The sequence below is a fragment of the Dermacentor silvarum genome, chromosome 4 (assembly GCF_013339745.2).
Source record: "Dermacentor silvarum isolate Dsil-2018 chromosome 4, BIME_Dsil_1.4, whole genome shotgun sequence".
NCBI lineage: Eukaryota > Metazoa > Arthropoda > Arachnida > Ixodida > Ixodidae > Dermacentor > Dermacentor silvarum.
This window is the reverse complement of record NC_051157.2, coordinates 66,206,182-66,221,840: the sequence shown is the minus strand read 5'-3', so window position 1 is coordinate 66,221,840 and position 15,659 is coordinate 66,206,182. Positions and strand designations below refer to the sequence as shown.

Genomic DNA, 15,659 nt, shown 5'->3' with positions numbered 1-15,659 from the left:
TTCTAGCAGCGTTTGTGCTGTTAGTTTGCCCGGAACGCGTCAGCTGAATCCGAATTTGCCGAGAGCCGTGATTGGAAGGGGGGGCTAGTGCTCGAGGAAAAGTTTTTATAATAGGCAAAACAACTTCTTGCTTTAATTACGCATGGAACCGAACGTCTTGGCACTTATCCGTGGAAATTTGATTACTGATGAGGCGAGGCGTGAGCTGTCGCTAATGGTACACTGGATTGACTTTGTTGACCTACCCGCTGCCTTTGTTCTCTGCCTCAACAGATGAGTACCGGGCAACTGTGGGAACGTGTATACCATTCGAGGAGTTTGGGCATGATACCTTGGCTGAGTTTCTGGAAAGTATGCCCGAGGTGGTGTCCCTACAGAGGTGGGAATGATCACAGAGCGTTTGTGTGCTTTGTTTTCTTTTTGCCAAGTGCTGTCTGATTTTAATGCGTTAACGAGTCAACATTTTGCATTCTTTGAAGGCTTCTAAAGCAGGCAGAATTTAATGGGCTTTACTGTTTATTCTTGTTTGCACGCTAACTAGGGGCTTCAACAAAGACATTATTGCACATGCGGCTTACAATGCTGTGACGGCCCATGTGACAAAAATGGTTGCAGAGCAGAAGTCAGGCCCCGTGAGAGTACATAAGCAGCATGTACAAAGACCCTGCCACAGGAATGTTCACCCTTACCGCAAGGTGGGTTCATTGCTATTTTGTCAAATTCATGTTAAAAAAAAAAAAAAAAAGGAGTGTGCGAAGACTTTCAAAAGCACTTAGGAGCAGAACCTTCCTATTGGTGCCAGCATGGGGAGGTGACAGGGTAATGTAGCATGAACAATAACATGAACAAGCACAATGATGGAAAATTGATAGGCGCTACTTCGCTGTGTAAAATGTAAGCTTGCTGTGACAACTGATGCGTATTGAATTGCTATTGGACAGTTCTCTTCCCAGTCGCAAGATGATGCTAGTATGTGCAACGGGCTACAGGTTGCATGCAGCATTTTTCATGTCATCTGGCTATTAGAAAAACATGGAGCATGTTTTATCTTTATGGCAGTTGTGCTGAACATTCTTCTCTTATGTGGACCGACCACGTTTGAGGGTACCACATATTACATTGGCATCAAATGTTGCAGTCAGACTCAAGCCCGCGCATGCGCAAACGGTGTGGCACAGCTCATGCGCATCGAAGTGTGTCGCGAGCACAGATATCAGTTCCATACAGATATTGGCACTTGGGCTGCCTCGTATTCCCATGTGCCTGGCTATGCACCTACGGCGTCGTAAAATCAACTCTCAGTGAGGCAGCCTTTTGTCATGCACGAAAGTGCTTTTTCTTTTATTTTTGTGCTGATTTAACAGCTCTAAATTTAAAACGATCATGTTTATAAACATTGAAGCATGTTGAAGCAGTGTCAACATGATTGTGAATTACAAACTACAAAACAGTGTTTGCCAAGGCATCTATGAGTGAGCCGATTGAATGCGCGCTGGCACCTGTCTTTTGTAGGTGCAACCCACCATTCCTCATAAAGCGCGGATGGCGTAAAGCATGTAGACAAAATTTCGCGTGTCTGCAAGCATACGTGTGGTCTGGCCTTTAGTATTGCTTCTAAGAACTAACATTAGAACCACTCACTGAAGTAAAATCTAGCTTTCTCTTCTCATGTAAGTGCATCTCTGTAGACAGCATATAATAAATCTGAAAAATAAATTTGAAAATTTGAATTTAGTAGAAGCACAGAGTGGACTATTATCAATGTGTTGCTTATACATTTTTGTTTCAAAATGTGCAGCAGCTGTGGGCATCTAAAAATTCAAGTGCCAGGGACACCTACAACTTTGTGAGTATACTATATTATACATAACTGCTTGACTTGCGAAGACTTTTTGAAAACTTGGACATTGCACTTTACACATCTTTATGTACTTTCACCGTTACAGTTGATGGCATGCATGTATTTCATTGCGCAATGTGGCCAGTGCATTGCAGAATTTATTCCTCACACGTTTTACAGATGTGAGCTAAGTACGAAGGTAGTTTTAATGCAGACAAATTATTTCTTGCATTAACAAACTGTAGGCTGTATTGCAAGTCCTGCATCACTATGCAAGCCTCTATCTTGGAGAATGTTTCAAGCACCATTGAAAATTGCTAACGGCGCTAAATAATGGAGATTTGAATTAAGAAATGATGCAGACATAAATAATTTCTTGTGCATTGAAGAAAAGTGGCATATGTGCAGGCATCCAAAAGTCAAATGACCACATACACATGAAAGCTTATAAACTGGACAAAATAATGCTACAGGGCCCCTTTATGTTAGTCGCTGCTGTGGAGCAGTGACACTTGCTTCCACAGAAGTGGCTGAGAATACCAGTGTGTGCGATGATGAAAAAAAAAAAAAAAGGCTTCAGATTGTACTGCAAGTAGTTGTTGTGAAATAGTTAGTCAAGACATACCCATGTATGTCTTCATTTCATGCTGTTTTAGTGGAAGGAGAGGGGTGAATCTTTAGTCTATTTGTTGTCAAATATGCCTGCAGACCCTTACAGTCCTCAAGAGAGATTAACGGGGGCCTGTGGCGTCCACTCTTACGCACTGTTGGAAGTATTTCCGTATCGAAAGAGTGAGGGATATGTTTCGCAAGCCATTTTCAGCAACCAGCAATGTGTGAAGTTGCATTTGTATGTTAGTAATTCAAATAAAACCAAACAAGAAGAATGGCAAATGTTAAGCGAAATGTGAGATTGAGAGTGTTTCTCGTTGAACCCATCGTGGGGACCCTTCTTCTCAGAGTCTAGCGTCACCTTTTCATAGATCGTAGAGTGCAAGTTACATGTAGGTACCCATACACAGTTGTACTTCCAACTGCACATATGACACCTTATTGAAAATTTCATCTTCCTCCTGTGTGATAAAAAGAAAAAAAAAAAGCATCAGCTCAATGAAGAAAACAAAGTGAAAGGGCCAGTGTTTACCATAGACATTTTCATAGTGTTCAGTTAGTTATACTATGTACACATGTAAATACATTTAATATGGTAATGGTTGCCCCTTAATGAATACACTTGTGTTGCAATGCAGCGGCTGTGATGATTTTTTTTTTTATTTATGGGAATAAATTGGTAAAATTTGGCATGCAGGTGTGATTTATTATTCTGATATCATAACTGAAATCAGTTTTGTGCTATCTATTATAGCTTTCGAGTTACAACACTTTACAGCCAATAATGGTCATCCCCAAATTTATTAATTAAACATAAGTTCACCTAGATTTTTGCAGCAGCATGTTCACAAAGGCCCTTTCTGTGCAACAAAGCTATTGGTTTATTTTTAAATGCCGAAATGAACACTAAATTGTTTTTGAACTTTCCTATGCATATTGTTTTACTAACAACCTTGGCAAAAGAAAAAGAAAAAACATGTTTTTTTTATGAGGTGCAGGTAAAAATGGACAGCTTTGTTGCACTCCTCAATGTTTCAGGATCTAAGTGCAAAAGACAAGATGATTTTGTCTTCATTTGTTGTGAAATGACACTGGGATGACTGAAAGCAAGTGCACAAAAAATGAAAGCTGAGAAAACGGAGCTCAAAGCCAGATTTTTTCGCAATTTTTGATGACAGCACTCAGGAAAGTGTTGCTTTCTCGATATCGCATATTTTGTTATAATATTTCACCATTAGGTAAATGAAGGTGCAAGGATCTCTAACAAAATAAATCAAATAATCAAAAATTGTGACCAATTTGACCACTTCAATTGCCATGTCACCCCTTAAGGCCTTAGTCTGTCTTTTTTGTGTGTGCATTCAGCATAAGGAAAAAAAAAAAGAAAGTAGTTAACCGGATTGTCGTGGGCTGGTGATTGCATCACAATGTTCGTGGCAGTAAGAAATTTTAAGAACACTGTAGTTTTTATGTACGTTTTTAAAGTGCATTTATATATATATTTACACTTGTGTGCTGCCTCCTGAACATAAAGGCAAGTCGCAGCAGTGGCCTGCCTTCAGGACCAGTGTATCCAGTGACAGCGGGCCATTCTCAGACAAGAGTGCAATTCTCCACTCGCGCAAGGGCAAGTTGGCTATACTTTCTTCTGGTTTTAATTTAATCAAAAGCCAGTGAGCCTGGCTCCCATTGCTATGCTGGGGCTTTGCTAGATGGCAATAATTTGGTGCATCCGCATGTCAGTCCCATTTACAGTCCCATTTATTTTTTGCTGGGTCTGTTTTAAATCTTGTTTGCCATTTGCTCTAACTATATCAAGCCTGGCATACGCACCAGGCAGGTTCTCCATAAATTTTTGTCCACTTCAGAACTAAAGCCCCTCCCAGTAATCTTCATTTAGTACAATAGGCTTGTGTGAATGTCCAATTTTTGAGTTCGAAACCAAAGCTGAAGTCGAAGCTAATAAGAATACAGTAGTGCCAAATAATTTCGACATGAATAGTTAGAATAATTGTGTTATTTGCATAAAGCATTGACAGAACAGCCAGCAATTGACAAATGTGAAAAATAGAAAGGGTGCCTTTTTCAGAGATATAAGAGCTTTTTCAGCACTGGAGTCACTTTTTTTTTTTTTGACAGAGCATGGGGAGCAACCTGAGTGGCATCAACTTTCTTTCACGGCCACCATTTATCCAACATCATGTGAATGGACCATGTCTGAAAAATTGAGCAAGACACTCTATGGGCATTTTGTTGCCACTATGTACTGGTTCAACGAAGAATGTGGAAGTGCCACAGGAATGTTTGAATAATCGAGCAGGTCCGGAAAAACTGTCTGTGACTGCAAAATAATTATTCATCTTTGGCACATCTTAGCCGGGAGCCTTGTTGAAGGCTGTACGATTGCTTGAGGAAAACAGAGCTGCCGATTGTACATGTTTTCAAGTTTATGTTAGTTCATTTCAAATACTTCAAGAAATCCGAATACTGAAATTCATAATATAAACAGATGTCGAATAACAAAATATTCTTTTGAATATTCGCACAAGCCTAGCAATTACCCTTACAACTCACTCCAACCAACGCTTTCAAATTTTCTAATTTCATCACGCCCTCTAATCCTCTTCCGTCCTCGACGGTATTTCCCTTGGCATCCATTCTATTACTTTCATAGACATTCAGTTATCTGCACTAAACATTTCGCGGTCTGCCTAACATAATTTATTTTTAAAATAACGGCCGCTTCTGTTTCCTCTTCAATTTGCACCACTCTCTTCTTGTCTGTTAAAGTTATGCCTACATAATTTTATTGCGATAGCAATTATATGGACACTCAAAAGCAGATTTCTGCCGTCGGCGTCGCCGTCGCCGTGAGGTTCCGTATGACGTCAATGGAGATGCAATTGTCGCCGCGCGCCGAACGCTGTATGTGCGAGTGAAAGGGCGCGAGGGGCGCGCGCTTTCACAGGGAGTGAACGCACGGCGGAGAACAAACGCGCGTTCTGCGCCGTGCTCCCTTAAGGGCTGCAGAAGTAGGCGTCTCTTTCCTCCTTTACAATCACCATATATGTAGAGCAAACGCGCCTTCTTCCGACGCGCGAGAGGCCGTGGGGGAGGGGGAGGGGAGGGAAGGGAGGCGACGTTTAGCTGCGGCACCAAGTGCCTATTTATATCAGAGGCTCCGGCAACAGTCACCAACGCCGCACGCATTTTGAGCGAACGCGAGCAAAACGCCGACGGCGTCGACAACAGTTCTGGGTGTTGCCGGTGCTGCTGCATGTCCAAGTTTATACAGCTGATAAAGCTAATATCATTACTCCGTATAGCTCTCTACAAATTTGCTATCGCAATTGATGCTTCGCCTTTCAGGTGAAACTGCGACAACTTTTTATTGTGATCGCCATTATTTGGACACTCCAGGTGAATTTTCGACATCGGCATTGCCATGAGGTGCCGCATATATTTAGGTACATGTATGCTATATGTTTATGCATGCGATATATGCAAGGTCAATGCATACTAATGATACTATTGAACCGCCTAAGTTGCTCAAACCAGGTTTAAGTCCTTGACTGAGTTATTCCTCAGAATTTCTGAGAATTCCAACAACCAAATGTCATGAAAGATAACATTCAGACCACACAGCTTTTATGTTAAATCTTCTCAGGCTTTAGAGATCCTGCAGTGTTGTAGACTTGTGTGTATGCACCTCTTTCTCTGATCATCATCATCATTCCTCAGTCCGTGTATCATTGCGCGCAAAACGACATGGACACAAGAGGGAACACGTATAACACACATGAAGCGCAAACTATCAACAGATTTATTGCGAGAAGACGTGACCTTTTTATACCTTGCCACAGGCAGTACAGCGCATGACACCAAGGGCGGAACCACACCGACACAAAAAATCAACACGCACGTGACGTGCTATTCAAATACGCTATTTCCTTAGCTGATAGGGTGATAGATGCCATGCTAATACATTTATCTTTTAAAGTTGTGATGCAGTGGGCCTCAATAATGAGTCGTGTCATCTCGTTGTTCGACTTTTCAATGGTCATGCACTCTTTGAAGATTGGTCTACAGCCGCATTCATCACAATGAAGTGCCAGCCACCCTCCCGTCCTGTTAATTACGTTGTTAGCATGCTCGCGCAGCCGGTCGTTGATGCAACGGCCCGTTTGTCCGACATAAAAACGCTTACATGATAAAGGTATCTTATATACTACGCCGACACTGCATTTCACCCATTCGTTTCACCCAACAAACCCCTCCTCCCGTTCAAATCAGCCCATTCAAAACTAATAAAAAGGGCAATCGCCAATCTCTGCCTAAAAAACGCCCTGGAAAAGTCTTGCCCACACATGACGAGCCGAAGTTTGGGCCAGCAAACTTCACGCCTTTTAGAAGCAGGTTACCCGAGGCACCTGTTAGTGTCCTGTAGTGGAGAAGCAACTTAAGAATATCAGGGCATCTGGCTCCACCGTGGTCCCCACCTCCCAAGAGATGGAGAAAGAAAAAGAAAGTTCACTGTAATCCCATACATCCATAAAGTGTCGCACAACATCAAGAAGATCGGCCAAAAAGCTAACGTTCGAGTCGTGTTTTCCGCGCCGAATAAGCTTGGAAAAATTTGCAAAATTACTAACCCGAACAAGAAAGAAAAGAAAGCATGCGGCAAGAATCACCAAAACGAATGGGTGAAATGCAGTGTCGGCGTAGTATATAAGATACCTTTATCATGTAAGCGTTTTTATGTCGGACAAACGGGCCGTTGCATCAACGACCGGCTGCGCGAGCATGCTAACAACGTAATTAACAGGACGGGAGGGTGGCTGGCACTTCATTGTGATGAATGCGGCTGTAGACCAATCTTCAAAGAGTGCATGATCAAAAAGTCGAACAATGAGATGACACGACTCATTATTGAGGCCCACTGCATCACAACTTTAAAAGATAAATGTATTAGCATGGCATCTATCACCCTATCAGCTAAGGAAATAGCGTATTTGAATAGCACGTCACGCGCGTGTTGATTTTTTGTGTCGGTGTGGTTCCGCCCTTGGTGTCATGCGCTGTACTGCCTGTGGCAAGGTATAAAAAGGTCACGTCTTCTCGCAATAAATCTGTTGATAGTTTGCGCTTCGTGTGTGTTATACGTGTTCCCTCTTGTGTCCATGTCGTTTTGCGCGCAATGATACACGGTCTTAATGGAAAACCAACAAGCCCAAGTGAAAACCCTACTGCAATTCCTCAGTCCTTTTCCTCCGTGTCTCTTTTCCACAGAGTAGAGTAGCCGGCCAGAGCAAGCTATAGCTCAGGCCGACCTCTCTGCCTTTCTGTGAATAAATTTTCCTCTCTCTGTCTTCTTATATTATTAAATATTAAAACCTCAAAACAATATCAGTGCACAAACCTAAAAGTGAAGTAATTTTAGTGGCACGGCACTTTAAGGGCCTCATAGTGGCACCTGTGCAATGCCATTGCAGGCCCTGCATGGCTTGCTAAAGGGGCCACGACATCAAATTTTTGAGCTGAAATTATGCATTGCTTGTTAAACCGTAGGCTCCCCACAGCAAACTGGCAAAACTGGTGCAGTATAACATTCTTATTTGAATTTTTTAATGTCGCAGTTGAACCGTAAGGCAGTCTGGCGACACTGAGTGGTGACAAAATGAATGGGCACCCCCGGAAACGGCTCCTTCGGGTAACAGAAGCCAGTATCGAAGGCCATGCTTTTGTGTACTGCAAACGCTGGAAGTGATTGCAGGAGCTGAAATTATGTCAAGAATGCCATGCATCGTTTCGTTTTTGCATGTGCGTCTCGGCGCATCTGGTTTGCTACTGCTTTTTATCGCTCAAGTGAAGAAATTGTGGGCACAATTCAGTGGCAACGCCATTACTTGGGTGTTAGGGCGCTGCAGAGAAAGACGTCCGATGTGGAGATGACATAGAGGTGGTTCCTCAGTTTCTGGCGTCACACAGCCTTGCCACAATGGCGGTTGCTGTCGGCGGGAGGAGTTGAGAGGCAGCCTTTTCACGTTGAAATTTCAGGTTAAATGTGTGCTGAGAGCCCAGTTTCTTAGTGTGTATAACCACATTGGGCCCTCTACTCTCAGGTACAAATATAAACTGAGAACTGTTGGACGACCATGTTATGGCCCCTTTGCGCATTTAAGGGTGCCAGAAATTGCAGTGAACGTGCGTATGTCTCGTCTGTATTAGTCGAACCTGCGTACAGTTGGAACACCGTCCGAGGATTTCAAGCGCAACACTAAATCTTGCTATCGCTGTCAGTGCTTCGCCCTTCAGGCGAAACTGTCAATTTTTTTTGTTCACATGTTGCGTGGTCATTAGCTTAAGTTTTTTTTAATACTCACCAAGTACACCAGGCAGCGTACAGATTTAGAAGATTTGAAGCAGTCATGATGACTCAGTGGCTATGGTATTTTGAAGCAGCACACATGGTTCACTTCCTATCTATAGCATTTTGTTGACAGTGGATGTTAAAAGCCAGGAATGGTCAAAATTAGTTTGTAGTTCTCTGCTGCAGTATCCTTTGGGACTTGAACACCCCCATAAATTATAGTTGCTGTTGTTGAATTAATTAGGTGTTTGCTTTTACTGTAGTGCCGTTAAGAGGTATTTTCTTTCTCTTTCTTTTCTTCTTTGTTAAGGGTTGTGGAGTGTAGATAAATATTTAAAAAAAAGCAAAAAAAGCTTTAGGACAACTTTTTTAGTGTCAAATTTGTTGCTTTTAGCTCAACAGTTCGCAAACTTTTGTTTAGTTTCTTTTTGACTCAGTGCACTTCTTTTTCAAAAAGAACTTCTGGCGAAAGGAACAATTTTCCAGGGCTCTCTCTGTCTGTTTGTCTTGTTTGTATGTGTGTGCGTGTGTGTTGAAATGCTCTTACTTGAAGATTTCAGGTGCTACAATTTATAGGACATTCAACTGGTCGCTTTTAAGCACTCTGGTGGCATGCTTTATAGTTGGCTGACCAAAATGAATTCATTACGCATTTGCATTTGCCTGATTCATTCAGGGTGCTCGGAGGCACTGTTACCTTTGAGCTGGGAGAGCAAGCGAGATTCAACAGAATTCCAGTCACATGGCTCTTGCCAGCTCTCTGTTGCTTCAATCTCAAGAGGCCTCCGCATTTCTGCATACTGAGTTGGAGCGTGGTAGAAACGATTAGTTTGTTGAGCTGATCATTAATTCTATGCTTCGTCGTTATTGTGTTGCAGCAGCCACTGATGGAGCTTCCTGGCAATGTCGAGCAGTTTCGCAGTTCACAATATTCAAACAGACCTGGAGCCAATCGGAAACGCCGAAGCATGAAATTTCCCATGGCTGGAAACTTCGTGTACGGCAATGGTAAGCTGGAGACAGTGCTTGTAGTTCGAAGGCACTCTGAAGAAACACTAAAATGATTCAGCTGCATATGTTAGCTTTGTTATCTTGAATGGTGTCAAAATGCTGCAGTGCAAGGTGTGGAAACATGGCCATTTCGAAGTGTGTTTTTGCTATGCATGTGAAAGGCACAGGTTTTGCCGCTTGTTACTGGGTGAAAGCAAGTAGCTTCCTCTTTGTGTACTTATGTTTTTGGTATTGTGAGCTAATGCAAATTACATTAATTTCGCTCATGATGATTTTTATATTTGTTTTGCTATTTATTTCTTGCCACAAGGCTCTTTGGAATACCATTATTGGAATTAACACTGACAAAGAAGTAAAAAAGCTTCAGAAAAAATTTAGTAAACACAATTTAGAATTAGTTGGTGACCAGGGTTCTCTCCAGAAATTTTTAATTGGTAGGACATTTTGCGACCACGGGGAGAGGGTACACACGCTACTAAGCCCCTCTCTCTCTCTTTTTCTTGTTTTTGTTTTTTAGTACGCCCAATTCGTCATTTTGAATAGTAGAGTCACCAATTTCACCATTTTTTGCATTTTGAACACGTTAATGAAACTAATGCGAGCCAGTGATGCATTTACCACAAACGCCAAACTTCATCAGGACAAAATGTATGCGATACACATACCAGTTATTCAAATCTGCATCAACGAATACGAGCACTTCCTGTGTCCAGTGATTGCAGTAATTAATTGCGATGCTAGTTTTTTTTTTTTTTTTTCACTTCTTTTACTTTATTAATGGGGCTATAGTTATTTGAAGGTCAGATCTCTCCTCTTTGCAATGGCTCTAAAGAGGCGGTGTTGCGCCAATGCAAAATTGGCACCTCGTGACACCCGATTTTCTACTCGGTTTTTGTCGACAGCGCACTAGAAAAGTGCGATTTTCTCTGCTTCTACGTTACTTTTTATTCTAATATTTCCCCACGTGATGAAGGAGCACCCGAGGATCGCAAAAGGAAGATGGAAAATTTTGACATGTCAATGCGCAGACGCAAGGATAAAGGCTATAAAGGCTCAGATAGGCGTGAAGCATTCCGGCATTTCTGTCTTTCATGTACGATTTCCGCTGATGACTATGGCGATGTGGACTATGCCACTTTGTTTCGGTTGGACGTTAGCACCTCTTTTGATCTTTGTGTCACACATTTGCGGAGCTCCGCGCTCACCAAGCTCCGAGTGTTGTTGATTCCAATAAATAATGCATACAGCCTGCCAGTACCAGAGTACGGGTCCGAATTGTCCGATTTTCCGAATTAATAAGCGTCTAATTATTGAGGCTTTACTGTATGAGGCACTTACACAAAACCCTGTGTTGCAATGAGACAATGTTGGTCTTTGGCCACAGTTATGAGGGATAGACTTGGGTGTGCCCTAGTAGCCGGTAGCTTGCCCCACCACGTACTTGTATGATTTTGGACCATTTGTTCAGCTTTCCTTCACTGAAATTTGGCATGCTGACCTACAGCTGTAATGAGGTTTTAGTGTATTTGCTTGTCTAGTGTGCAGACGTGGGAACATAAATATCTTATTAGTAAAGGAAAACTTAGTGTAAAGTATCTTCTATACTAAACAAGCTATAATTTTTGACAATCCTGTGAGTAAAAGCACACGGAACTCAATAAATAGAATGTTACTTGGATGCTGGCTGAAAGAACAATTCTTTGCCTAGCCCAGCACAGTTTCATGTTTGTTGGTCGGCCGGTTGGTATCTCTCCTGATATGTTTGTGGACATATCCTTATAAACAATAGGTGTGCACCGGTTGCAAGCTCTTGGAAGCAGGTCTATATTAGTGCTGAATGCTGACCGTCAAAATAGTGCTAGTGAGTGTGCTTCTGTTCTGTGTAATGAAACCATATTGACCTTTTTCCCGGCGCTCCCGTGGGCGCTGCCATGTTTGATCATGTGGTGACGCGTCCATTGCTTGCCTCAGCTGCCTCCGTTGCCTCTTTGTTTACAATGCAATCGCGTGACGCAGCAAACCTCTGTTTCGACGCATATTGTAGACGGTGAGTGTGTGGACGACACAAAGCTTTGGCCACAGCTTTAGAGGACATGTAAGTGCTTTCAGAGCTCATTACGCCATGTCCAAATGGCGCAAGCAGCTTATACGGTGCTTGTACTAAAAGTGGGGCTATAAATGTATTCCAAACTTTCCACTTATGAATTAAATCGGGATCAGTGTGCTCGTTCTTTATTTGGCAAACATTTTGAAGCAGCTGCTTGTCATGTTTCCGACTCTGCAAAGTTCCTCGGTGCGGCCACTGTTTGATTGTTTATTTTCAACCTAACTGCTCGCGGTTGTGCTCTGCTGCAATAGATTCGTTCTTGCGGCGCACAAAGCTTGGAATGTAAATGTTCTGTACTTTGTTGTAGCTTCTAGCAAAGACATATTATCGCTAGTCCCTCGCTTACTCTGTGGACCGTCACGAAACTTTCAGCTTCAAACATTCGTGTCTTGTCGGTGTAGTCGCTGTCACTCATTCTTCGGCACATTGATTCAAGTGTGCACCCATTCACTTATTATACATTGGTGATAGAGTGGGTGTAAGTTTGCGTGCGAGTAGGGGTAGATGTGTGTAAATAATGTGCGACAAACTTACTTTGCCAGTAATTGGCGTTACAGTTGAATCCCCCTACAACGAATGCCGCTACAACGAAATTTCCGCCACAATGAATATTTTCCGATTCCCCGTCAGCTGCCCATAGAAAGTAATACAAAAAAACTCCCTTCATAACGAAGGCGTTTTATTCGGTATTTCCGCTTCAACGAACTTTTCGAGAACGAAACTGGGACACTGAATTGAAATTGAAACTGCCGAGTAGTCAAATTAGAAGGCCCTTCCAAAGCTGTGACGATCGTATGTCTGCTTGAACGAGGTTTTCGCAAACAAAATAAAATTCAAAGTACTGATTTAAGCCACTGCAATCCATAGCCTCACGTGGTCATTACGTGCCTACGTGAGACTGCAGGGGATCACCGCAATCACTGCCGTTTTCTGTGGTCTGTGTCCGGTCGAAATGCCAACGAAGAAGCGTAAATTTCTCTCTCTCGAAGAGAAGGCACATATGATCACCGAGGCAGAAAGTGGAAGGAAAAAATCTGGCAGTTTTGCCCGAAAGGTGAAGCATCGATTGCGATAGCAGATTTAGTAGACAGCTATACGAACCAAGTAGTTTTATTGGCCGTATAGACTTGTAAACATTCGCTAACTAAATTACCGAGCACGGTGACATGCGCGCACAGGTAAACATGAACACATCTCGCTCGATGACCGCAGAAACTCGGTGTCAACACGCTGGAGTGAGAAGGCGCGGCAATAGCAGCGAGTGAATTGACCTCTGTGCCGTCTCTCGCTTCACCACGAACTAAACGTCGAAAGCATAGCGCACACGATTCTACTGGCACTAGTTGCACTTTGCCCACATCGGAGATCGCTTTGAAGATGAGGCACGCGCGGGCGCTTACTTTGTGCACGTCACAGGTTGCTTTCAAGATAGCGCCCGAGTGGCCACGTCGCAGCCGCTGTTGTCAACAAAATGCTAACGTGCCTCGTCGTCTGGGAAAATGACAGTCCGCTAGACACACCCACTCCGGCGACTGCTTTGAAAGTAATGAATCCTTTTCACCTCACCAGAAAAGTTATCAGAATCCACGATGATGACATTGCGATGGCTCTTTTAACGGACTGTGAGACCCGCGTAACGCCTTTGCTTGCCGTGAAGCTTAAGAAATCTAGGCTGACTGACTTCTGGAAATAAAAGTTCCGGTAAGCGCAAGCTTGCCGACTTTGTCATAAATATGCAGTGAAATTGTGATAATTCAAACCGCTTCATTGCGATGGTGCATGTGCCGCAAAATGAGTGTTTTGCGATCGGCCGGGCACACGCGTTGGGTTAGGCATCGGCCGCAATGTACGAAAAATGCTGTAACAGCGGTGCGAAATGCATTTTATCGTGAAGTTGACACTTTGACTGCCTTCGGTGCGTCTCAACCTTTCCCCCCCTGCCATCGGAAGATTTCCCGGACAATGGTTTCACTTTCGTTCGCGGGTTTTCCGTTTGGCGTACGTATATACATACCAATTTCGCGTCAACGAAGTTCCGCCGCAACGAAATATTTCGCGTGTCCCGTGAATTTTGTTGTAGCGGGACTCGACTGTACTTCCTTTTGTAACGAGCGCTACTGACTCTTAAGTCGCCGACGTTGCAGAGTTGGAAGTTTTTTCTTTTGGGGGTTAGCTATACTGCGCTGGCAGATGAATTATCTTTTTTTTAACCTCAAGGAAAGCCGTGCATCACGAAGGGCCGGCAACACAGGCAGTCCTTATGTAGCAGCGGCGACACAGGTTGATTCCATTCCTTAATATTCGAATCGCTCTTTTTGCAGCTAACTACCGCACACATCTTCCCTTTATTGTTACACGTTTTGCAGCATAAATTGGACACAGTGCAATAGCGAACACCCAGTTGCATTTCCGACAGCTGATTGCACAGTAGGAGGGCAGAAGCAGTAGTGCTTTCGTATTCGTGCGCATTCGCTGAGGCAACGTATGGCGCGCCGCCGAAAGCGCCATCTCGTTCTTCTAGAGCAAACTGCTCCACGGAAAACGTCAATATCACGGCGTAAAACCTGTACGCATAATGTCAGCTCAAATGTGTCTTTGAAGCTCACAGACTTCATAATAAAATAGTGCATGATATTGAATGGCTTCTTTGTTGATCTTATATTTGAATACCCCATTAAGGGTTTTCCCCATGGTGGGCCATGCGGGAAATGCTGCCCACTGCTTTGGTTGGATACCCACCACTCTTGTTTGACCACACACCCCTCCAAGGCACGACTCGGTGATTAGAATGGTTGATTTAGTCCAAGCTGCCATATTTTAAAAATATTTTTTCCCAGCCCTCGTAATTTTTTATATCACAGATGACAATATAATTAGACAGACATGTGCAGTGAAAGTTAAGAAAATTACACCTGTTTAGTATGCTGTCGCCAAAAATCGGGTAGAAAATCGGGCTTTGGGAAGAGCCATTGCATTGTGAATCACGCAGATTTTCGTTAATGCAATGTTGACATCTTAGTACCGTCGTGTGGTTGATCATCAATTGTAGGATCAATCAATCATTTCAATCGTAGGATTGATACTCTCAGAAAGAGCAGAAATCGAAGCTCCAGGAAACCGCCATGCCATATTTCGCCGTGCAAAAATAAAAGCAAGAAAAGTGAGCAAAAAGAGGATACAGTAAAAGCTCGATGATACGATCACGGCTAATACGAATTTCCGGATGATACGAATTTTTCTGTGGTCCCGGCCGAGCCCCATTACTTTGCAACGTGCTAGAGAACGGTTGTTACGAATCGATTTTCAGCCTGCGTCGGTTGATACGAATAAACGCCGCCCCACCGACGGCCGCGAAAGAGAACAGCGCGCCTTGACGCTTTCTCTCTTTTGGTGCGGAGGCGCGGCGCCGGACAGTGCGGACTCCGCGACTGGGCGCGAAGAGTTTGAAGCGGTGGCGCTTCAAGAAATAAATGCTTTTTACGTACACGTGCCTGAGTGACTCTTTACCGGTGACTCACCTCTGACTCTTTAATTTAGCTACAGTCGAATCTCGTTAATTCGAACACGCTTACTTCGAACATACCGCGTACCGACAAGCAGCGCGCCAAATAACGCGGCGGCGCCTCCGACCGGCATTGCTCCGACACCGCCATAGAGCAAAAGCTCAGGAGAGACCCCTCAATGCCGCGCGCGAAGGAACGGGAAAAAAAAAAAAAAAA

The 15,659-nt window shown here is 43.4% G+C and overlaps 1 protein-coding gene across 1 annotated transcript in view; it reads left to right on the top strand.

The window, feature by feature from the left end:
• Positions 1-15,659, top strand: part of LOC119450181 (uncharacterized) — a 59,515-nt gene that overhangs the window by 747 nt on the left and 43,109 nt on the right. The window contains exons 3-6 of the mRNA XM_049665692.1: positions 274-379; positions 542-695; positions 1,799-1,846; positions 9,701-9,830. Of these exons, the coding sequence (XP_049521649.1) occupies positions 274-379; positions 542-695; positions 1,799-1,846; positions 9,701-9,830 (438 nt within the window). The remainder of the gene's footprint in view (positions 1-273; positions 380-541; positions 696-1,798; positions 1,847-9,700; positions 9,831-15,659) is intronic.